At 40.9% G+C, this 25,006-nt stretch overlaps 2 protein-coding genes across 2 annotated transcripts; one reads left to right on the plus strand and one right to left on the minus strand.

The window, feature by feature from the left end:
- Positions 1-309: 309 nt before the first annotated feature.
- LOC136439516 (notchless protein homolog 1-like) lies at positions 310-14,527 on the minus strand. Its single transcript, XM_066434937.1, has 14 exons — positions 14,383-14,527; positions 13,985-14,120; positions 13,352-13,569; positions 12,588-12,667; positions 12,061-12,137; positions 11,702-11,799; positions 11,275-11,311; positions 10,902-11,057; positions 10,027-10,162; positions 8,028-8,074; positions 7,597-7,799; positions 6,231-6,273; positions 4,727-4,843; positions 310-4,052 (listed from the first exon to the last, which is right to left on the minus strand). The coding sequence occupies exons 1-14, from the start codon at positions 14,385-14,387 to the stop codon at positions 3,966-3,968; spliced, it is 1,440 nt and encodes a 479-aa protein (XP_066291034.1). The 5' UTR covers positions 14,388-14,527; the 3' UTR covers positions 310-3,965.
- Positions 14,528-15,716: 1,189 nt separating this feature from the next.
- LOC136439568 (nose resistant to fluoxetine protein 6-like) lies at positions 15,717-24,871 on the plus strand. The gene is made up of 16 exons (XM_066434991.1): positions 15,717-16,122; positions 17,101-17,264; positions 17,579-17,669; positions 18,045-18,147; positions 18,377-18,480; positions 18,748-18,912; positions 19,323-19,422; positions 19,755-19,856; positions 20,364-20,532; positions 20,922-21,001; positions 21,878-21,961; positions 22,227-22,362; positions 22,672-22,891; positions 23,415-23,557; positions 23,839-24,010; positions 24,538-24,871. The coding sequence occupies exons 1-16, from the start codon at positions 15,861-15,863 to the stop codon at positions 24,651-24,653; spliced, it is 2,211 nt and encodes a 736-aa protein (XP_066291088.1). The 5' UTR covers positions 15,717-15,860; the 3' UTR covers positions 24,654-24,871.
- Positions 24,872-25,006: the final 135 nt, after the last annotated feature.

The raw sequence follows: 25,006 nt of genomic DNA on the forward strand, positions 1-25,006 counted from the left end.
ATATATATAGGTACCGTAACAGTGCCACGATATAACATATCTCCGGTCAAATGTCACACTTCTGGTAGGGGACCTCATTACAGCACTGAACTTGATGATCTACTGTGAATACGATGGAATGACATCAACTTCAGATATGTACTTGTGGAACATCTAAAATACAATGACCTTATAAGTAATACAAATATATCAGTATGTGAACAGCTGCCTTTAAAGATTATCTAAAACACATCTAATATAATCTAAAGTGTAATGTATAATATATATTTAGAATAGAAATGTGTGTAAATAATAAACGGGAGACAAATATGTGTAACATTACATCATGTTGATATAATGTGCTGGTCACAGAAGAGTTAAACAAGCTAAACAAAGAAAACATAGGTAATATCATTGTAAGAGACTGTAATTTTGTAAAATAAAATATACACAGATTGCTAATCAGTTGAGTTCATCTTGTAGGTGCAATATTTTATACTTATTCAATCATATGTGTAGTTATAACAGACAGCTACATGCAGATATCTTAACAAGGTTCTGACTGCTTTTTAGTAAAACTGATTGATGATTAGTTCATTAAAAACAAAATTGAAAATAGCGAAATCATTTTGGAAACCTCCTGGAGCTGCATTCTTTATTCTAGAGAATCCACCAGCTATGACCTTGGCTTGAAGTGCAGATAATTCACAGTTGAACTTTCCTCTTTCTTGTCCACTTATCCAGTAAACACTGAGACATCATGTTCTCCAACTGACAAAGACAAAATACAAACATATCACTGAAATATATACCTTTTAAACAATTTGAAAGCAATAGCCAAAGGATCTACAGTATGTTTAGCTTACTGGAGACCATAGCATAAGCATAAACTTAGATAAGGCAGAGGGGAAAAATGTTGTGTTTCTGACCAACCCTAGTAAAAACCTGCCTTTTTGGGGGGTCCACATCTGAGTGATGAAAACATTATTGAATTGTTTTCCAACAATGTTCTCCTCATTACTGTCAATGTTGCAATAAAACATTTTGCTTGTAAAGTGTATACTATGTTCTGTATGATTGAAATATGATTGTTAAAAATACCAGTTCCTGATATATTGTTTAACATTGTTTTACAATATTTGAGGGATTGCTTCCACCAAAATATGAGAAAAAAATCTCTGTCTACCAAAACTGGAGACAAAGCATTACTTCTCCTAGGACTAACACACACCACTGCTGTGCTGAGACAAACTGCCGTGGTCACTTGCCAAATAACTCCTGGCCAGTCTTCAGTGATACAAAACATCGCAACAAATTAATGAACTATTGGACTCGCTAGGGTCAAGTCAGGACAACAGTTCTTCACTGTCACCTGGAGAGACCTTGCAGGTAATAGAAGAGCTGAAGAATCACCGTGAGATACTCAGTAATTATGAATAAGTTCTCAATAATGAAGCAGTGGGCAGAGGACGAATTACCTGGGAAAGAAACAAATTCACTAGCCAGTTGTTAGTGATACAAAAAAATTGCAACAACTTGATGAACTCGCTAAGGTCAATCTTGGAGAGACCTAACAGGTAATAGAAGGGCTAAAGAATCACCGTGAGATACTCAGTAATTATGAATAAGTTCTCAATAATGAACGTGGGCAGTAGAAGAGTTACCCTGGAAAGAAACAGATGGGAGAATGCAGTTACCGAGAGAGAATAATGAAGCCATCGGAGGGAGAAAGGTCAGGCTGTAGCAGAGATAATAGTCCATCAGAGTCAGTGGGTGATCTTTTTAAGATGAGAGATGGGTAGAATAGAGTACGAGGGGTGATCAATAAGTTCTCAGCCTCAGCCAGAAGAAAGGTTTACAACTCAAATTTCGGGGCATAATTCTGTAGTATGATGTCTTTTAGCAATATCCACCAAACTTCAAATTATTGTGGCCAATTCTTTTTAGTCAACGTCCATTTGAAAACTAGTAGGTTAGTGACGAGGAAAAAAAAGGGTGCACTGTGATCAGAGCTGTGTGAATCGAGTTCCTCATGCCATGAATCAGCATAAAATCTTCGAAGACATTGTCAAAATGTTTCATGAACATTCCCATCTTATTTCAACTAAAAAGAAGTAGGTATCTGAATTTCAGCAGAGCAAGCTGACTTGCACACCTCAGGTCACAGCTCAATTGTCCATGTTTTTATCCTTCTACCTCACGTAACTTTACTGAGTGTCGTCAGCAAAATAATGATCACAATGATTTGAATTTTGGTAGACATTCATAAAAGACTTCATACCCTGAAATCATTAAAAAAAATTGAGTTGTGCACCTTATTTCTGTGTGAGGCCAAGGACTTATTGATCACCCCTCGTCTGAGGCTTGAGAGTGAGGGAATGGAGTCACCAAGTGGGGTTGGGGTGCAGCTTTTGAAACTGTGAAGTTAAAATGTTAGCCTGGGTGCGAGTGTAGGAGCCCCGGTAGTAATCGGATGGCACCAAGGCTATGGAAATGTGGCCTTTGGTGAGGGAAAATGTTTGTCTCTACAGGTCTAATATGATATTAAAAACAGACCGTGTAAACCCTGGGTTCGAGCAGGTGGTCGATCAGACTTTTCCTACTTTAGCAAAATATGCACCCAATGCATAACCTTCTCCCTGCTGCCTGACTCTGTAACCAATATTTTTGGGTGCCAAATGGCTACTTTAGATAGAGTACTTAGTCTAGTGCTAAAGGTTAAATGGCACATATCAAAAGTTTGAAGGCGCAGCACCCCTCTTCAGAAAAAAACAAAAAAAACCTGCTCATGATCTCTAGCATACATGTACATGGTTTGCACAAAGTACCTGTTACAGCATGTCTTCACCTCAATATCAACACTGGGGGGATTTTGACACTAAGGTCACACCAATCTAATTTCCTGGTTCTCGAGTTTGCTCGCTTTATCTTTCTAAGCTGATTCTAACCGGGAAAAGTTTTAACGGAAACCCGGGGGAAATCAAAGCTAGTTACTCTGGGTGAAAGAAAGGTGCACTACTCGTGTCATCGACAGTTCATTCCACTTGTGAGTGTAGGTAATTTCACAGACGATATCAAACTGCGTCACATCGTCTAATTCCAATTAAGAATGCCTCCTGGTTTCTTGTACACAAAGGGCACTGGAAATAAGCTCCCAACTCATCCAGAAATCAGGAAATCTTAAAGGAGCCCCAGGGAAATCTTGAAGGAGCAGGTGTTGTTATCTTAAGATCAGTGTAGAATTACCTGCAGCTGAACCAAAGTCTGCTTATGTGGTGCCTCCTGAGGTGGCCTTTTGACAGCCAATTTGTGAAAGTGATATCGAACCAGTTTAGCTCACTTTCACTTTCAGAGTTAATCTTCTCCTGGTTGTGACAGAGAAGACAAACACTATGTACATGTTATTGTAAAGTACTTACAGGTTCCCAGCTCTTTTTGACAAATACAAGGAATAGAGGATATGGTTTTACATCCCGTCCTAAGGACTGCGCCCCTTTCCAGCAGCATGCATGTCGGGTGAGCAGCAGCCTAGATTCAAATTCCCACTGGATTAAACACACTACTCTAGTATTTGATCAGAGTTATAGGGTAGGCCCAGCTATGGCAGCAGACCTTGACTATCTGACAAGACCAGGCAAAGGAAAATGAAGCTTGCTGGGCACTGAAGTGAATGGGAAGATGGTGTCACCCCACAGGCCACACTTGCAGACGTGACAGGAAGTAGAGTTCAGAGTAATCTCCAAGCAGATCTACACGGTGCCAAAAATCGTATATGCTAGCCAGAGAAGCTCCAGTCAGCCAGAGAAGCTCCAACTTATCTGGCTGACTGGAGCTTCTCTGGCTAGCATATACGATTTTTGGCACCGTGTAGATCTGCTTGGAGATTAAGTTCAGAGGTAGTAGAACTAGTTTCTTAGAAGTGAGATGTTCTGTAACTAAGTAAGAAGAAAAAATACTTTCACAAAAAAAGCTAACTACAAGACTAACTAAGTATTTACATACATCTTGAAATCCCTGTCTCTGCCTCCACTGGCCACCCTCTGTCCATCAGGACTCCAGTCCACTGCAAACACCTGTAGAATCAAGACAACATTGATTATAGAATGGCTAATACTGGGTTAAGAGAATTGCCTTCCACATATCTCTGTGCTGAAATAGTTCTGGGTGGTTAGGGATGTCATGGACAAATAGAACTTTTCATTGACTTGAAATTTGACTTGCAAATCAATTTGTCTTTTCCCACAATATATGCTTTTTGTATTTCCATTATCGACAGAAAACATATCTTACAGAGAGAATATTTTATATTTACTAATTTGATAATAGAATATTCAACAAATTTGAAATAACAAGAAATGGATAGTAAAACCTTTGTGCCTAAAATTTCCCAGCAAGAATTAGTTTTTTCCAATCAATCAATCAATCAATCAATCAATCAATCAATCAATCAACCAATCAATCAATCAATCAATCAATCAATCATTCAATCAATCCAAGTGGATTTCATTTTCGTTTCAAGGATCCTCATTTGAGGTGAAGCATGATGCTGTTTCAAGTAGCTAGTGGTAGTGCAATGCGGCTTCGCTACGGCTCACATTTTTGGCCAAGCACACCGGGTCACCCCTACTCTTCTTGATAAGTGTGTTGGGTTCTTTCTCGTGCAGAGGTTTGACGCTTGAGGCTAATGCCTGAAGCTCCCTGATTTCATACTGAAGAGAGCAGAATGTGATCATGGTGGCAAACTGACCTCATCCGCATGTCCCGGCAGGTCCACGGCCAGTTTGCGAGTCCGCACGTCCCACACCTTCAGCGTGCTGTCCGAGCTGCCACTGACCAGCAGTCTGCTGTCAGCTGACCACGCAACCTGACAATCAATCAATTTTCAAACAAATAATCAATTCATCAATCCATCAATGAATGAATGAGTGAAAATTACATATACCCACTGGGTTCAGTACAGGAGACAACAGAAAACGTCACAGTTTACAAAAACATTTATACAATACATCCATTAATCTATATTCTTTATCAACAAAGGCACATGTATGACAATTTGTCTTTTTTCTTAGTACATAACTTTGTATATAAAATGTCACATTTTGATTCGTTAGCATTGCAATGAAGTCGAGGTCCTCATCAACAACAATGGACGAACATCATCATCAGTATGCAATGTCAGGCATTTGCTATCAAACCAAGGGAATTGAACTCAGTGGAAGATAAACACAATGCTACCAGTACCAGTGAGTATACAATTTAGGTAAAGTGGGGCAGCCTCAGACTGAGGACACATCTTGATGCTTTTTTGTTACCTAGTAGTGCAATGCAGCACCCCCCCCCCCCCCCCCCCCCCACACAGAAAGGATGATGCAAGTCTTGCAAACCCATGCTGCTGGCTCCATGGAATTTGAACCAGATGTGGAGAGAGGCAGAGTGCAGATTTCAATAACTGACGTACTGGTCTTAATACACGAGGCCGCTAGATCTTATCAAACTGTCCTATTGGGTGCATAACTCAACCAAGTGAGTGCCTGTGGCATTGACGTAAACATAGATGACAGCAATGATACACAGAGTTGATACAATTCTAATAACTGGGCCTTCAACAAAAGAGATTGTAAGATCACCCATGAACTTTCCTTAAGGGCATGTAACTCAAGTAAGGCCACACCAGTTTGACTGACTGGATCTTGGATTAAAAAGGTAAAAGGTAAAGGTCCCATAGCAGTGGGCTGTTATGCTTATTATTGATCCACTGTGTCTAAGGCACCGTATTTGAAGGTAAAGCCCAACCCTCTCCTTTCACCATCTTTTACCTCCCCAACCAAGAAGTCAGGTACCCATCTTTACAACTGGGTGATCATGAGTTGTGTTGAGTGAGTTTTCCTATTAGGGCACAACATCGGTGGCATGTTGGATGTTAGGAATCAAACCCAGGACCTCTGGGTTCTGGGCCAAACACCCTAACCTTTACGCTAACATGACGCCACAGCTCTTGGATTGAGAAATACCATACCAATGAACTAGAAGATTAACATGAAAACAGAGTCTAAGGTGAGGTCTGTACTTAATGGTACACACTAGGGAGTGAATACAGTACTAGTCAGATGCGAGATTTCCTCCCAGCTCTCTGTTACAAGTGTAATGATGTGCTAACAGTTAAATATTTCATTCAAAATGACTGAGAACCAAAGTAATGGATTGGTGTGGAGTGAGTGGTTTTGGCACCGACGTAAAGAATGATGACACACCTGATAAACAGCATTGACATGCCCACGCAGTGATGTTAAGTACCTGGAACAGAGATAACAACTTTATATATTACATCCATTCACACTGTCAAATGATATATACTTCATCATCATCATCATCAGTCAACGTGCTTACGCACTGTCGGGGTTATACTGCCCCTTACGGGGTGACATACCCTTTCGTTGGCTGATACAAGACCGGGATGCGCCAGGTCTCCCGTCCGGGTGAATGGTGAAAATCACAGTTAATGGCTGATGCGAGATGGAGGTTCGCCAGGCCCCCATCCGGGTGATTTATAGTGAATCACCAACTCCAGACAGAAGGATTTGGACCATCGCACACCGGATATATACTTAACAGTATTGCCTTAAGCTAGAAAAGACATCTTAAAAAAAAATTCTAATTCCCTGTGTCTCTCTATTTTTTATATATTACACCCATTCACACTGTGGATCAAAGAATATATAGGGAAAAAAGTATTGCCTAAAGCTAGAAAAGACCTCTATTGCCCCCTACCTGATTTTCCTTTAGATGACCTGTAGGGCTTGAAGTACCAACTGCATAATATGCAGGTTAGTGCAGATAAAATTGGAGCTGTGCAGGTTTTTCTGAAGTCTACCCGTACCTGAACTGACCCATGTAGGCTACACCAGCCTCCGCGGATCGTTGGGATAATTGTAGAAATTGGCCAAAATAGAGTCAATTGTATGAAGGGAGTCGGCTACGGAGATAGGGTCAAACTGCGCCTGTGAATGTTACCCTCCATGGCCAAAGTCCCCCGGCAAATGTTCTCCCTATACTATATAGGCCAAAGCCGGCGCAGTTAGTCTGGTAGAGACTAGACCCATGCATGTACAGTGGTTTTATGTGGGTTTCTGTTTGATTGTTGATAGTTACCTCTGTGAAAACAGAGGTATTGAAATGTGTAGGTGTGTTTGTTTGTTAGTGGTGTGTGTCCGTAGCTTCTCAATCGGCATTTCAATGCTCTAGGCATGCCAGGATACTAACAAGAAGTTGAGTCAAAGGTGCCAGAAAGGTAGCAGGAAACATAATTTCATTTTGGAGATAATATAAATTCATATTAATGTTACTAATAAGAGACTTCTTTGCATGTAATTTGCATTGTACTGAGACCAAATTATTTGGCCAAGGTATGGGGTCTGGGAACCAGTTTCGACATAAAATCCTGTAAAACGCCACACCATGCCCCGTTTAGTTGCTCTGCTTCCTCGCAATGCCCCTACACAAATTTGGACAAATTTTTACTGGCAAAATAGCCCTAGAAACAGAAAACTAAAGTAACAATGCCAGTCTGACCCCAGTTTTCCTGTCACACAGCTTGACATTTTCTCCCCCTGTACTCACTTGCCAGTCTTCCCGTCCCACAGCTTGACAGACTTGTCGAAGGAAGCGCTGGCGATGAGACGTGCGTCGGGCGAAAAGCACACTTCGTTAATGAGCGCCATGTGGCCCGTCATGCGAGCTAACGACTTCTTGTCTACCGACGGTTGCCATAGAAACAGGGTGAAGTCGTCAGAGCCTGAGACCAGCCTTTCTTGGCCTGTACCCTGTAAGAAAAAAGGTCAAAGTTGAGATCTAAGCCATTGATGTTGTTGCTGTTTAGTGCTTGTCATTATAACAGAATTTCATGTTTTAGCTTACAGGGCTAAGACATTTGCATAAACTGTTAAATTCAAACTGCCGGCAGGATTGGAGAGAAATGTTGTGAAATGTGTTAAACTTGATATCTTAACGATTATTAACTAAAGGAAAGTTAAATAAAAAGCAGCGCAGACCTTCGCAGAGTTGTATCTTTCCAATGCCTTCTTCTTGACTTCTTCAGCTGAAAAAAAAAGAGTAGAATAAACTCTCAGTGAAAGAGATGCCTGTATTTCTCTGAAACTGTAAATACCTGTCCCTTGGAAACATGGGCTTTAATTTGTAGCATGGTTGCTGATATGATCATGGCATATATATACAGTAGACTCCGCTTAACTGCACCACGCATTTGCCAGCGTTTTTGGTGCAATTATCCGGCTGGTGCAATTATGCGAAATGTCCAGCTGGACCGTACCACCATGGGCGGGGCGGTGTATTGTTAGTCAGAAACACTAGCACAAAGAAAATGGACGAAATTATGCAGTTATTAACTTTATTTACGTATTCAAGGACATGTACTGTACAAAAATCTTGTAAAGTTTACCATGATACTGTACAGATTAAACTTAACATTTCTTTTGCTTCCTCACAGATGTTTAAATCAGTAGCTAGGTACTGTACACGTGTAGAAAGAGAAAATATGCTTGATTCGCACAGCAAAGAAAACAACTCCGACTGTAACGTTATGTCTAGAATAATGACTTTGGTCTCACAATTTGTTAGTTTAAATGGCGGTAGGTATGACTAAGACAAACTTGACACCGTATCTACAACTTGAGTCAACAAATTACATCGAAAGTTTCACACTTGTGTTGGTGAATGCGCAAACAAAGGATAAAAATGCGCCGATAGCGTAAAAGCACAAGGACGATCTAATCTAACAAACACAACTCCGCCTGTACTGTATTTCTAAAAATGAAAATGATGACTCTGGTGACATAGGTCTGTCAATTCTAAGTTAAGATAGCGGTATGTTTGGCAGAGATTACCTTCTTAATTACAACTTGTGTCCAGGAATTACACTGAAAAACTCCGTCGTCAAAATTCAAAATAAGGAACAAAATGTACAGTGTATCTAGTGGGCAGATATGGTTAGATGACTCAGATCAAGGACAGATCATTCTCCTTAATAATATACAGTATCAGAGCCTAACCCGCGTATACCTCGTTCCGGTGAATGCAGGAAGTTTCTAGGACGCGGATTCAGCCAAATGATCACGTTAGCACCGCACCGCCAAAAGCGACTGTTATGTCCGCCTACACGTCTGTAGCCCTTGCCGAGCCTCTATTGTTTCCGACTAGATGTACGGAAAGACGCCGGTCTTTTATTATCGGCAGCAGTATGTAGCGCTGCCGCAAACCTCAAACCACCGACAACACCCTATGCCATCCTTAACGCGAAATCAAATCCATGCGAACTTGAATGCATTCACAGTAATAAGATAGTAGTACAGGTAGAGACCAATCTTTATTGAGTGCAGCATGCTGTCTGCCAAAGCGCAATGCGGCCTTTGGTAGGCGTGCGTCTCTTGATGGTGCCGACACGCCCTGGACCCGCCCGGGGACCTCCCATACGATTCTTATCAACGTGACTGTCAATGGAGACCGCCTTCTTTTGTTACTCAAAAACAGTTTTAAACATATTCGCGGTATTGCGCCTTTACACCGGCAGGTATCGGCTGATTTGTACCACGTTTGCCGATTTTTAGCGCACCTTTTTAGTTAACTTTTTTGAGGATTTTTGAAGAAAAATTGGTGCAGTTATCCGAAATTGGTGACAATGTGCGGTGCAGTTATGCGGAGTCACTAACAATGCAGTGAATGGGAACCGGTTTGGGATTTTGGGATTTGGTGCAATTAAACGGAAGGTGCGTTTATCCGAGGTGCAATCAAGTGGCTTCTACTGTACATATAATTCCTTATTCCTGCCACAAATTTCATTTGCTTTTTTGTTCATCTTCATTTTCAATTTCGTAAAACATATTGTCAACTCTTGCTTTTCAATGTTCCCTGGGTCCAAAAACATTTCACATGTGCACGGACATACAATGTATGTACATCAGATTTTTTGGATTCCCGTTCTTTTTCCAAGTTCCATGTTTGTTACTTTACTGTACAATTCCCGCTTATAATTACCTGGTTCAGGAGTGTCTTTGTGTACGATGGAGGCCTTGGCGGGGTCGTAGGCTCCCGTGCGTATGGCGTAGTCGGTACTGAGCGCCATGGTGTTCACCCAGTGTCCATGACCCTGTAGTGTTCTACACAACACTCCCTGGGAAATAAAACATATGTCTGTAATTCTTGATTTGTTAACAGTAACTTAATTTTAGTGGCCACTAGTCAACCGCTAAAATTTCATCATCGCAAAATGTTTAATTATCAACAATTGAAACAGTGTTATTTGTTTCAACCATCAAAATAACTGTAAATGCAGAGATGTTCTTGGTGGTTTGCAGTTTTTGCGGTGAACACTTTACCGCAAAAAGCCGTTTCATTAATTGTGTGACTGTATAGCGCTATTATTGTTTCAAATGAGAACTAAAAACCACTGAGAACACTCCATTTTCTCCCTACCACGAAATTGAATCCCCGCAAACATCTCTGCATTTAAATTTTCTCCCTAACTGAAAAAATTACCAACTGCAATATTAAATGGATTTAGAGTACTGTAATGTTTAAAATGTTTGTGGCGGTTTTATGTTCGCAGTTTTTGCAGTAACCTCTTCACCACAACCTTAAAACCAGTGGGAAAATTTTTTTTGTCTTCTGCCTGCCTACCCCTAGTCTGAGTGTCATACTGTCTCAGTTCCAGGCTCTGTTTGGTGAAGGTAGAGCCTGGAACTGAAACAGGATGACACTCAGGCTAGCCTACCCCTTGTTTCGACTGCGAAAAAATACTGCAATGACTCAACTTTCTTCCCGCTGAGAAAGCAAATCCCTTATAAAAGGCATTTACAGTATTATCTAGGAAATATCAAATTCCTGAAAATGAACGTTGATTTCCTACTCACATCGTCAGGTCTCCAGACCTTGATGGTTCTGTCCTGCGAGGCTGTGTAGATTAGTCCCTCCCCTCCCCATTTCACACATGTCACACTCTGCAGGTGGCCGTTCAGACTGAGTAACGTCCTCCCCAACACTACATCCCATATTCTAACTGTGCCATCCTGTAAACAACATACAAACATATTCACTTAAGATAAACATGAAAACATAAAAAAGTTGAACCGTCATCCTCCCAAAAACTACATCCAATATCCTAACTCAGTGCCATCGATGAACAGGAAATCAAAATTCTAACAGTAATAGTTAAAACTTATTCAAACAATTTTAGCTGTATCTTTCCCAACACTACATCCCATATCTTTAGACTTTAAAACATACCTTTGATGCGCTTGCAAGACGTCTGCACTCAGGGTTACTGAAACACCAGAATAGGAGAAACATGCTATTAGTTTCATTGCTTGCAAAGTCTATCAAAATCAATTTTACATGTTCTTGTTTAATCTCCTGTATGCCTATAGTATTGCCTAAATCCTTAACCAAAACAAAAGATACAAAAAACTGGAAGATCTGCTGCAGTACCAAGGTCTGCTGCTAGAGGGCCCAAAATCGCCCTTGACCTTTGTGTTACTTTACAACACCTACCCACACACCAAATAGCATCACAATCCATTCAGAGGTTCTTAAGTTACTATTTTTTTGCGGACAAACAAATGAACCAAAAACTATACCTCCATTTTTCATGAGGGTAAATATACAATGTAATTTGTACTGGCAGATGCAAAACTCTGATGGTAGCTTTACTTACCCGTGTAATGGTTCCCAGGAGAGGAAGGTTATCCACTGCTTGTGTCCTGTTAACATTTTCCCCACCTGTTTCCCTGTTGCTGGATCCCATATACAGATCTGTAACAAAGATCATGTCACTTCTGATATGATACATTTCAAAAAGTTATCAAAATCTATCATTTCTTGGTCTAGGACAGTCCAGTAATACTAAATATACATGTAGTAATGCAAAGTGACATGTATGTTGAATAGCTGTTACAGCGCTAAATTTCACTTTCTTCCCAGGCATTCATATACAGTTTACATACTGCAGTACCTGGGCACATCAAACAGGGGCGCTGCTGCACTGTAGAAAATATGACTCCCTGAGTCCCTCACCTGCGCATTTTTGCACCCAGATGCCAGTTTTCTCCCATCAGGTGCCCAGGCTAATGCTAGAATCCAGTGAGAATGACCTGGAAAAACACACATCTTTAAACTTTTACCATTTGAAGTATGTGTGTTAAAGTAAACAATACAGTACGTGTTTCAAAAAGAAAGAAAAACTATTAGGTGATCAACATTAATTTAACAATAGTCCACAGTTTGTTTGTTTTTTACTTTTTACTTTTCAATGTGAGAATGTAGCATTTTATCAATTCCTGTTTTACATTTTGCTTCTTATACTAAGTTATAGACCACATGTGGTCATTTGTGCATTTAGCCAATATGGGTAGGAATATGCAATAAAGACTATTATCAGTAACCAAAGATTTGGTTGGAAAGGCACAGATTTTTCTCAAACTGAAAGCGCGTCACAACACCTTGCAATACAGTACATATTACTATAGGTACAACTACAACATCACCATAACATATCACTTTGATGAGACTCAGAGGTACAATGAAAGGAAATGGACCCCTACCTTTACATGTATGCTTTGGAGTCTCTGTGTAGATGTCCCAGAACCTAACAGTTGTGTCTCCAGAACCACTGGCCAAATATCTACGAAACAAGCAAACAGGTAATGGCTACATTTAAAACTACTGTACATTCAGCAATACATTCTATAGGTTACAGAGTTACTAGTAGGCAGCAGGGACAAGGTTAATCAAATCATCCGCCAACATATGGTCGCCGGGGTATTAAAATTATGATGATTGTGACGTCAATGAAAAGCCTGTATAGACTGATCCCATGCTAGTAGCACCACCAACTTACATTAAAAAACAGAAATGCAAACTAAAAAATTGTAACTGTATAAAAATGCAAATCTTTCAGGGATAAGCAGCCACTCCATTATTGGTCAAATCACTAGTTTCCATGCTGTCATTGGTTGGGCTGTACGTTAGTTGTGATGGACAGTCAGGATCGGTAAAAAGTGCCTTTCCCAAGGGTGCACTTTCGGGAACTGTTGAGTTGAGTTTATTACTAATATTAGGATCCACAATTAGCTTAACAGCTACTCTTCCTGTGGTCCATTCAAAAACATGACTGGACAAAACTACATGACACACAGGAACACAGCATATACAGAATACACATGTACATAAATGATAAAAGAAAGATAAGGCTACTTGAGGTCTACATATACAGGGACTGTTAGGGATTCGAACTCAGTCATCATTAGTACCTCCAGGTTCTGAGCCAACAACCATTGTGCCACCACAATGTTGATTAGAACCTCACCTGCCACTGGGGCTGAACGCCACAGAGATGACGGCCTCGGAGTGTCCCTCGATGGTACTGGTACACCTGGTTACGGCTCGGACCTTGAAGACAGCCTGAGGCTGGTAGATGATGTCTAAGACCTGCTCTGTACCAAGCTTCTCCTTCTCAACGATGTCTTGTAGATCGGAGACGATTTCTCGGTCGTTGACGAAGAAGGCATATGGCGTGGTTTCTTCCTGTTTAAGAATTGAGAATAAGGAACAGCTTGTAGGTAATAATGGATAAACCTTTGTACTTATATTAACTTCCTGTGTACTGTCAATATGTACACAAAAAGGTACTGGTAGTCTCATACAATGTGAAGCCTTTTTCTTACTATAGGCCGTAGGGGCAGTGGGTTGTTAACCACTGTGTCTAGGGCACGGTACTGGAAGGCAGAACCCATTCCTCTCCTTCCACTGCCTTCTACCTCCTCAACCAAAGTCAGGTACCAAATTTTACACCTGGGTGGAGTGAGAAAAGTCATGTCAAGTGCCTTTCCCAACGACACAACTTATAGCCAGGAATGCCAGAGGAGCTACTTGGTCATTCAATGCCACAAGTTTAACAGCTTAACGATACAAAAAATAATTCAAACAAACATGACCATACCTTCTCCAGCAGTGCATGACACACCAGCTGCAGTTTCTCTGGCGTGATGTCCAAGGGCAGGTCAAAGGGCGCCCCGAGAACCTCCCCCGATTCGCTCTTCAGCTGGGCCAGAACTCGGCTGGTGCCCGACGTCTCACTGGGGGAAAATGGATGTTTAAATAAACATAACCTCCATGTATCAACACAGCATTACATTTTACAATTTAATTATACTCTTGGTGGACATAAAAAAAACCCTGACAGAATAGAAAGCCCGAAAAAACGCATAAAAAGACGTCAAAAACAAGCCGGTGCCTAATCTTCGTGAGTTGTGTGCCCCCCTCCCTTCTCCGAGAAAACTATATAAACAGATTTGCAGACCTGTATACAATGTACAAGCAGAAAGACATTACACCTACCTCATGATTAAAGTCCTGCCGCCTAAACTTGATCTTCAGATCGTCTAGAAATCTGATAAATCGTCTTATTTTCCAGAAAATCTCGTGGAAGGAACAAGTCTGGGTTCGCACCACATGTGCGCCTTCTGACCCGGAAGTTGATGTATCGGATCCTACCACTTCTCTGAGGGAGGAATATCTACATCGCTCATTTTTTAAATGGAAAATTTATCATTCCAGTGTCCCCGTCTTTTTGAGAATGTGAAATGAAGCTCTAGCTCTTCAATTGGGTAGTCCCCTGTAACGTTGGAGACAACATCCGTGTTTTCTATCATGAAGTGTTTATACAATATTCGGGGGCAGTCATTCCTGCAGTACTGCATTCGTCCGCTTGGTGGTCTCATATTCACGAAGTGGTCTGGAATTTAAGGGCTTTGACTCCACAAATCAAAATGAAACACAAGGGACTTGATGTCGCTTTAGGATGTGAAAGGAGGTGTTTGGGCTGGAAATAAGCGATGTAATGTAATTCATGATCAAGACCAAACGTATCAGGATGTTAAGTTTGATTATAATCTGATTTGTGCAATTTAATGTTTAATAAAAGTTTCATACAAGCCAATGAGTCTTGCCATACTGATGTACATTGTACTACCATGTACAGCTGTCGTGCAATAAAGTTCCTCTATGTTCACACTGATTTACAGTTACTTATTCAGTTCGGATCGGCAAGAACCTTAGAAGTACAATCTCAAGGCTCTGAGCATTAAGAAAGAGATGTTGGCGCCAATATATTCAAGTGATGATCAACAATGCTGGTGTGTCGAGCGAAAAAAAACAACAACATTGAGCTCCGGACATCCCTGGAGAACGAATACTTTGTAAACGCGTGATAACAAATACTCCGTACCACCAAGGAACCACGGACATCGCTCGATTGAAAATATTCTGTCAACGCTAGGTAACAAACACACAAGTATTGAACAACATGCCTTGATATTCAATATACATAGCATTTACACATACTGATCAGGCAAGCCAGCTTTCAGATAGCTTTGAAATGCTCTTTTTTGTCACAGATATTAAGCTCGTTATTTAGGTTGTTATTTAGATCAAACCTCCTAGGTAACATAGACTGTCTCCGTGTCTAAAATAACTCCCTCAGTATTGCATAATTGTATAACCTGCGTTAGGCTATTTCTGTTAACGCATTTAAATGTTCATTAGAACAATGTTTGTTGTATATTGTCCAGTTACCAGGGATCTCAATTAAGTAGTAGCCTCCGGCTAGCCGGGTAGCAGCCGGTTAATGTATGTCATTTGTACAGCCTGTTGATTCATCAAGGCCGGCGGTAAAACCAGTTCACTAACCCAGTTACGTGTCAGCTGGTTGATAAGAAAACAGCGTTTTGTAAATCCAGGTGTTTGTAAACCATACGGAAGACTAAGGGGTGGCAAGTCGAACTCAGCCAGAAAAAAGTTTCCAACCAGTGCCGAGAATGGACGCGGAACTTATGATGATAGCTACGTTGCTGTGTTTATTAGCGAACTGCCGGGCTACTACTGACAACACACATGCTGACCTGTCCCCGGGCTACCGCGAGTTTAGGGAACATTTCTACGGTCTGGCTCAAAACAAGCCGATCAACTGGACTATGGTGGAGCATCTGGTGCACGATGGACAAGTCAGCCGGCCGTGTTTCAAACACAGTACGAAACTTCACGATGATGCCACCGCCTTCAAGACCTACGCCGGTCGAAGTAAGTCAGAGTTGTTTATGCCTCCATGATGAATGAACCAACAGTACTGGTAATTTTGCGGCACACCCCGTTCAGAAGTTTAATAGCAGTGCGGGGAGTATAGTTAACATGGTTTTCAAAACACCTGGTACATTGCAGACGTTTCGTTGAAGTGGTAATTATTATAAGGTCGCTCACTATATTCCGAGTACGCATGGGCAAAGGTGAAGGCCCATGACTTGTAAACAGTTTTGTTTATGTCTCCGTGGCATTCACTTTTGACATAAAGCCACGGATGACGTCACAAATTAAGCCTGGTGCCCTCGAGACACCTACTGGGCCATTTCGATGTTGTCACGATAACGTTACGGTGTCTTTTCAACGCCGGGTCCTGTGCTGGTTTTAACTCCGACTTTAACTCCGAGAAAATCCGAGGGCCCGACCGAGCCCAAAAAGTAGCCCGGCAGGCACAGGGAGCCCAAAAGTGTGCAGAAAAATAAAAACACTCAAACTACTCTTTCTCCAATGGTGACCGTAGCACAAGTTAGAAATCAAAGTTTTAGCTGTTTTCATTTTCTTTCTACTCGATTATTCCTTATATGAAGATGAGCGCCAATCGCTGTTTAAGACAATAGAATTAGACAAGAAATGTACAAAAATGTCAAAGCAGGACACTTTCATATACCTGATGTCATGTAAGAACGAACATACAATGGACAAAGTATGTAGTCATGTTTACAAATGTTTCAAAAAGAGAGAAGAAACTACTAGGTGATCAACATTAGTTTAGCAATAGTCCAAAGTTTGTCTATTTTTTTAGTTTTTAATGCTAGAATGTCGCATTTTATCAATTCATGTTTTGCATTATGCTTCTTATAGACCACGTGTGGTCAACTGTGCATTTAGCCCTTTTGGGCAGAAATATGCAATAAAGACTATCATTATTTTCAGCGCTGTCATTCAGCGACATCACAATGACATTCCCTCTGTTACTCACAGTGTTGGACAGTACGGGGAAGACGATCCCGTCAGGTTTGTTCCAGGGGGACTGGATGGACTTCGGCAGCTACCAGGGATGTACGGTGGATTCTAACAGCGCTCCTGACCGACCTACAGACTTTCGTGCTACGTATTGTCGCTTGAACTGGGGAGGGATACCAAGGGTAAGAATCTTTACCTCCGTGAAGGAGATAATGTCTTTGATATGTATGTGTGTCAGTGTGTGCGCGCGCGCGTGTATATGTGCATGTATTTTTATGTGTCTACGGACTTGCCGTGGTCTTGCTGTATTTGCCATTGATTTTAAAGAACCAGTAGACATGAAATGGTTAGTATCATTGAAGTGTATAGTTCACATGGACAATTTTCATCGAACCTCCACAGTTGACCTAGATTATTTAGATGAGCGGTACCTATTTAATCAGAATTTTTATTGTTTTTGGTGTCATAACAACTGTGATATCGAACTTATTTGCAGGAGGTGGCAGCAGGTATGAAGCACTATGTACAAGGCGTGTGCGTTCCGAACTCTTGCACGGATGTGGACGTAACACGGTTGGCAAGCACAGGTATATACAACTAGAGGATTGGGAATGTATAAAACATGCCTCATATGGTATACCTTCAATGTAACGTTAGCATATACGTAAGGAACGCGTTTGAGAATTTAAGTTTGAGACCGCATTGTAAACACCGCATTACGTTTGAGACCGCATCTGTAACTTGTAAGCAGCGACACCTCTCGCTGTAGTGCAATGTGAATAATGTCAGGGGGCTTCACTTTTAACCTTGCGCATGCGTGTTCGGAATCGTGAACGACCTTTTAAAACTGCAAATCATTTCTAGTAACCCTTGCTATATTCTATACCGATGCTTTGTGCCTTTTTGCCGGGAAACCAAGATATGAATGATAATAATAGATAATGTCGAAATTCTTTCCTGAGGTCTCCTTGGCCTGAAGCCCATGGCATCTTGGCATGTTGAAGGAGTCTTGTGTCAAAGGGAGGAAGACTACGCCACCTACTCAAACAATGCTGTCACTGCAATGTGAGTTGATATATATTATATATATATATAGTTGGAATAATACATATCTATATTATGTGGTTGGTTGAGTGTTTGGTTGATTGACCGTTTTGTTGATTGACTGCATCTTGAATTTTCGGTTGATTAATTGATTGATTGATTCGTTGATTGGCTGATTGATTGTTCGATCCATTGATTGATTCGTTATTCGGTTTATTGATTTATTCATTTATGGATTAATTACTGTCAGTTTCGTCACCGCGGCCATTCTCCTGCTGTTGGTCATCTCCGCACTGTACGAGTTCATCATTACAACCTGCCTCTCAGAGAAAACGAGAAGGGATCTGGAAGAAGGTAACTACATGTAGTTGTACTGCAGCCTTCTTCTTCTCGTGTGCTTGTTGATGATACTAGCTTATAATTAGCAGACGGTTTGATAAAACTCATGACAAAAGTCTATGTCCACAACGATTGCCAGGTTTCTGTCATAATTGTCTCCATTGAAAATGGCGGTATAGTTTTTCTGTGAGAGTGAGTGTTAGTGTAATCAATGTATGCGCCTCAAGCACGAGGCTTCCAGTGTCACTTGCTTGTTATTACCTTCTATATCTATTATTCTAGGCAAAGCTGGTCGTTTTCTAAGGTGCTTCTCTGTATACAACAACACCAAGAAGTTGCTGGACACTCACCAGCCGCCAGGGCAACTTTCGACTCTTCATGGCATCCGGGTCATCAGCTGTATGCTCATCATTTACGGACACACAATAGTGATGCAGGTTAGCGTAGGTAAGACAGCGTTGCTAACGTTAATCTGTGTCAGTAGATAACATATATTAAAACTGCATTGGTATCTTGATCAATCACATGCAAAAAAAGCCCGAACTAGGGCCCAAGTGGACCCCATTATTATTCAAAAGAGCACTAATCCTGAGAACTCTATCAATTTTTGAAAGGCAATGATCCCTAGTCTTAAGATCTGTGTTTGACGACTATCTAAGATAGCAGACAAAAACTCCGAAGATATTAATATTGGGAATAAAGGAGTGTTTATCGCATGACCATATGCTTTCATACAAAGCCCATCCTACCTTCGCACGCTCCGTACAGCTTTTATTGTCAATAACTAACTAACCATGTTCAACCTTTTCCACGTAGCGCTTGACCTCTTTGTATTATTAATGTCTTTTTTTTCACAGCTAATATGGTAGACAGACAGCGGGTCATCACATGGGAGACGTCATTTCCGCTATACGGTAATCATCTCGACCTAGCAGCGGACGCATTCTTCCTACTCAGGTACATGAAGGTCGTGCAGGGGCGTTGAAAAATTTCGCGACCTCACTCGGGAACTTGGAGGCTTCACTGAAATATCGGGGATAATCAATCAACCATAAACCCTTTGATGACGGATTCCAGGTGATAACTTGTCAAAATGACGTCATAAAATGACGTCATATAAATTTATATTTAAGCTACCAGGGACATGGGAGGATGCTCAAGGGTGGAAACCTGATGGCCACTCTGCGGCCTTTTACATAAACATCGAAATTATTTTCTTTTATTTGCAATATGTGTACTTAGTTATGTGAAACTTAATTATGACTCAATGTTGTTTTCCCGTTGAACAGTGGCCTGACGACGTCCTATCAGTTTCTGAAACATTTGAAGAGAGCAGGCGGTATCTTTACATGGAAGGACCTCGGCATGTGTTACATACATCGTTATGCCAGGTTATTGATTTTACCACACTCCTTTATTTTGTTGATTCGAATTGACTGATGAAATTGAGAATGTATTTTGTACAATGTCGTGGCTTTGTAATGTTCAATATCCCAACATGACAAGATCTGTTGAACCACACTATGATTGGATCGTCTCAATTGATTTTTCTTTTAACTGTGCAGTATTATGGATAGTGGCGTTATAATGAATTTCAAAGTCGACGTAAAAGGGAATTGAAAACAGTTGATTTAAGTAGACATTGGACAAATCCAGTTTGATAGTCGGTAGAACTAGTAATAAGGGCACAAAATATCCATAACGCTGACGAAATATAAGTTCATCATGACATTCCATGCAATAGATATAGTTCCGAACACATGATATGCATGTATATATATTAGAGAAATGGACCACTTACATTGATATCAGACGCGCTACCAACACTCCTCCCTCCAGGGAAACATCACGTCCTCGTCGCCTGTTAAAGTAACAATGCTCGCCTACCTTTTGCCCAGGGTCACACCGGTGTATGCCTTCCTTCTCATGATCTACGCCTGTCTGTTTGTGTACATGGGGACAGGGCCGAACTGGGCCGACCCGACACTGAAAGCAATGACAGAATTACAAGGATGTTCGACTTCATTCTGGACCAACCTTCTGTACATCAATAACTACTTCAACAAGGTGAAGCATTTTCCATTCATCAGTATCTTTTTGTACAAAATTGTCAACAAGTAACGAGACCCGAATTCTACGAGTTACATGGATAGGTCTGTGACAGCATGTCTTGTTCGTAAGTCAGTGCCCGTGATAAGCTCGACACTCTCAATTACCTAGGTCACGTGAGATTAGGGATATGTGATGTCATCAATTTGGTCAAAAGTGGCAGAAAGTCTATATCACCCACCGTCTGAGTTTGAGTGTCGTGCTGACCTATTGTGATGAAACAGACTGGTATAAGTTATCTGTACTAGGAGGAGTCGTTTTTGCAGTGCAATATTGCCAACAGTGTGACCAAAGAGGTTTCTGATAAAACCTCATTTGTGTGACGTATCTAGTGTATTTGATTTCAGTGCTTCAAGTGGGCGTGGTTTCTAGCCGTGGACATGCAGCTGTTTATCGTCTCCCCTGGCATTGTGCTGCTGTTATACAGGTAACAGAACTTACTACAATGTATAATGTACTCAATGTAAGATTAGTGACCTGTACCTCGGGTTGCTTTGTTCATAGATATCCAAAATGGCGGTTATTTCCCATCATGTAACCTATAACAAACAAATCAGGAGAAAGTAATACTTGTTATAGAACATCCAAGTATCACTTTCTCCTGGTTTGTTTGTTTTCCTTGTATTCCACTTTTCCTTTGGTATCTGATGACAGAATAATTCATATGATTGTTATTTTTGTATAATTTTGACCTATTTCTTTATAAATTGTTATTCATTATAATACTTATTATGTTTACAACTCAAAATTCACTTTGTAGTTCCTCTTCTTTTCATTTGTTTCATTAGGATTTATGTTACAATTCCAATTTCTTCTTTCGTTAGTTTTTCTTAGTTTCGATTACATATAATTTTGTAAAAATTCCATTTGTGTAGTTTAGGGGAGGCCCCCGAAAAGCCGTATAGGTTTCTGGCCTCACCTGCATGTATTCTTTGCTCTATTTATCTTTGTTTTATATTGTACATATGCGAATAAACAATTAACATTTAAACAATAACCTCTAAGTCACCCGTAACTCGAGTTTCTTTGTTCATAATCATATCCCAAAATGGTGGTTATTTCCCGCCATGCAACCTTGTAACTTCTAAAGTTACCTGAAACGTGAGTTGCTTTGATTATATCCAAAATGGTGGTCATTTCGCATCGTATAAGACTGTAACCGCTTGAGACTTAAGTTGAGTGACCCGTAACCCGAGTTGCTTTGTTTATATCCCAAAATGTTGGGTATTTCACGAAATAGGCTTACATGATAGATTTCAAGCTTCCAACGGCGTCCTTCTTATTGGCTGTATCTCTCTTTCAGAACACCAAAGAGAGGAATTGTCCTTACCTTAGTCCTTCTAGTGTCCAGTTGGGTGATCAATGCAGTGAGGTACCACACGCAACAGTAAGTATTGTTATTTGTCTAGTTTGAAATCTCAAAGATATGGTTGTGAATGGCACCAAATTTGAGAAGTACATTTTGGACCAGATGGATGAATATCAATTCTCAAGAGCAAACGTGCATCAATGCCGGTCGTCTTTAGTACCAGAATTTCCTTTAATGGTTAATGGATAAAATTAGTAAGTACATAAATAATCATGACACTGACAATCCACTTTGTGAATATAGGACAGTACATAAGAAAGTGCCTTCGATCTTACCATTTCAGAGAGGATGGCGCCTTCACTGTGACGTATCACAACCGTGACACCATCATCCGCCTGGGCCCATACATGATAGGGATGCTGCTAGGGTATCTGCTCTTACAGACCAACCGCGCAGTGCCCGATACACGCAAGACAAAGGTATGGTATTGTAGGAAGGCACATCATAGTAGCCTTTGACTTTTATAAAAGGTCAGAATTCGAATGAAAGTCGCAAACATGTCTATCTACCTACGTAGTCCCTTGACCTCCAGGTCGTTGGGGGAACAAGGTAGTCATATCTACTGAATGCAAAGGCAATAGCCTATGTTTTGGTAACCGTTTGGATAATATTGACTGCATCCAATTTGCACTGCTGCTAGGCGTCGCTCCTACAGTGTGCATAATGCGGTCCCAAAAGCGGCTGAGTTTGTATCACAAGTTAACCTAAATGGTGCTCTCCTGTTGTAGGTGCTAATGTTACTCGGTTGGATGGTCTGCTCTGCTGTAAGTATCCTCATCACAATCCCCAAGTTCACCTTCTGTACCTACGGCATGGTCCTGCAGTCCGAGGGTTCGATTAGAATCAAAACCACCACTTTTGACAACCCGGGTTGGATGGCTTTTTACCGCAGTCTGTTCGCCACTAGTGTCGCTTGGCTTGTGTACGCCTGTAGCGTTGGGTATGGAGGTAAGTGTGCGAAGGTTTCCCTACAGCAGAATTTTGATAGCATTCATTTTGCTAAATCACGTTTCTAGCAGCCCTTCCAATGGTTAGGTCCCAGATGAACTATCTATGTACCAAAACATTTCCTTCTCCACTTCATGGCATTCAAACCTTCGAAATTTGATAGCTGATATAGAAATATATGTAGATTCATTTTACTCAGCTTGTATCTATGATTATCAATATTTTTATTTTCTTTATCATATTGTAATCCAGTTGTATAGTTTGAATTAGAACGGTATTCTTCAATTTCTGGATGACTAATCTTCATAAGCGTATTATCATCATTATTTGTATTATTACTATATTATTTGTAGCATTATTTGTATTAGAGTAAGTATTATTGTTTGCATTATTAATAATTTTACTACTCTGGTTACTGTTACTCCTACCGTCATCGCTAATATCATTATCCATATTATCATCATTATATCATAAGCCACCTCAGAGCTATTATAAATCTACTGTCTTCTGATCTGCCTCTAAGGTCTCATGACGGAGTTTCTGTCCTGGAGGGGCTGGGCTCCCCTGAGTCGTCTGAGTTACGCTGCCTATCTCGTGCATCCCATAATACTCCACGCCTACACCATGTCCCAGAAGACGGTTCTGTTCTTCTCCGTTGCAAACTGGGTAAATGTAGCTGCTAAATACCGCGGATACCAAATTACGTTAGGCCAACATTGTTATACAGTTTCATTCGTTTGTGCAGTTTGTTCCCTTGCAAATAGCCCTCTGGCATGAGTTGGCAAATGAATGAATATAAATATGATGTGACTACTTGACAGATATAATAACAATGAAAGTAACAGATAAAATTGATGGCATTTCTTACATCTAGACCAGCTACATCTAGTCCACTTCTATATTTGACCGAAAAGCCCATAATTTGAATCCCACTCCCCTCCTCCCAGGTCGTGTCGGCCCTTGGCATCATCTGCTTGGCGTTTCTCTGTGCCTTTGCGGCTTCGCTTATGGTGGAGATGCCATGCATGGGAATGGAGCAGCTCATTCTTAGCAGGGGGAGACAGAGCGGGTCTAAACCCGCGCCACCAGTGAACGATGGGAAGAGAAAGTACAACACAGGTGAGACAGGGACCTGCTGTATAACGTCGCTATCACATCATTCAGTTTCCTTCGTTCTAAACAACATTAAAAAGATGGCCATCGATAAAGATTGACAAACCTCGCACCTCCAATAGGTGAACTGCGCAAAAATTGTATAAGATACAGCGAATGGCATCTTGTAGTGATTACCTTCGTCAAGAAGCTTATGTTTCCTGGTGCGTGAGCCTGTGTGTGTGTCTGTGTGTTTGTATGTGTGCGTGTGTACGCGTGTGTGTGCGCGCGTGTGAACAGCATAACTCGGGTCATAGATGGATCTTTGTAATATATTAAGCCTAATGTTGGTATATAATAGGGATTGGCAAAAACAAAAAAAACACAAAAAAACACTATATACCCCTCTAGCGGCTTTCTACGGCTTCCATATCACGTGCTCTGGTTATGCTATGGTCTAGGCACGTCTGGTTTTTATTACCTTTTGTCCTGACCATGATCTTGTTATTACATGTAGCATGTGGCTGTATCTAATGATATTGTCTGTGTTTCAGTGGAAGCTGTCCAAGACATGGGACAGGCGACCAACGGACGTGCAGGGGGACTCAGCACTGGCGTCAAGGGAACAACTGTTAACGGAGAACCCTCAGTCCAAAAGAAAGAAAACTAATCTGTTCGTGGAGTGATTTCGCCTTCCGTCACATTGAACAGACAAGTTTGCTTTGGTTAAGTATGATAAGCGTCGTAGATATTTCTGGTAGATGTATATTCAAAAGTCATTAACCTTTTTTTTAGAAAACAACTGGTGTCTGAACATAGTTTATGTAGGTACACAAACGTATTCTTCTCAACAGGAATAAGTGTGGCAATTAAAAATTATTGCCATAGCGAAGGCATCTAGATTGATCTTACTTCACTGTAAGGAAAGTACCAACGTAGCACTCTAGATCTTAGTTTTGCCATAAAATATAAAACGCACTTAGAAATCAGAAAGGCATCTGCCAAGCAGATATAGAAAGGCAC

The sequence above is a fragment of the Branchiostoma lanceolatum genome, chromosome 1, assembly GCF_035083965.1.
Source record: "Branchiostoma lanceolatum isolate klBraLanc5 chromosome 1, klBraLanc5.hap2, whole genome shotgun sequence".
NCBI lineage: Eukaryota > Metazoa > Chordata > Leptocardii > Amphioxiformes > Branchiostomatidae > Branchiostoma > Branchiostoma lanceolatum.

Bases quoted from the DNA above. Each gene is read 5' to 3' on its own strand.
- LOC136439516 (XM_066434937.1), bottom strand. The intron at 11,312-11,701 runs GTAAGTAAAGCT...CTGGTGTTTCAG, and splicing joins TCCTGGGAACCATTACACGG to TAACCCTGAGTGCAGACGTC. The intron at 8,075-10,026 runs GTAATTATAAGC...TTTTTTTTTCAG, and splicing joins CAAAGACACTCCTGAACCAG to CTGAAGAAGTCAAGAAGAAG.
- LOC136439568 (XM_066434991.1), top strand. From the start codon at position 15,861: ATGGACGCGGAACTTATGATGATAGCTACGTTGCTGTGTTTATTAGCG. The intron at 17,670-18,044 runs GTATATACAACT...TTCTTTCCTGAG, and splicing joins AACACGGTTGGCAAGCACAG to GTCTCCTTGGCCTGAAGCCC. The intron at 18,913-19,322 runs GTAAGACAGCGT...TTTTTTTCACAG, and splicing joins AGTGATGCAGGTTAGCGTAG to CTAATATGGTAGACAGACAG.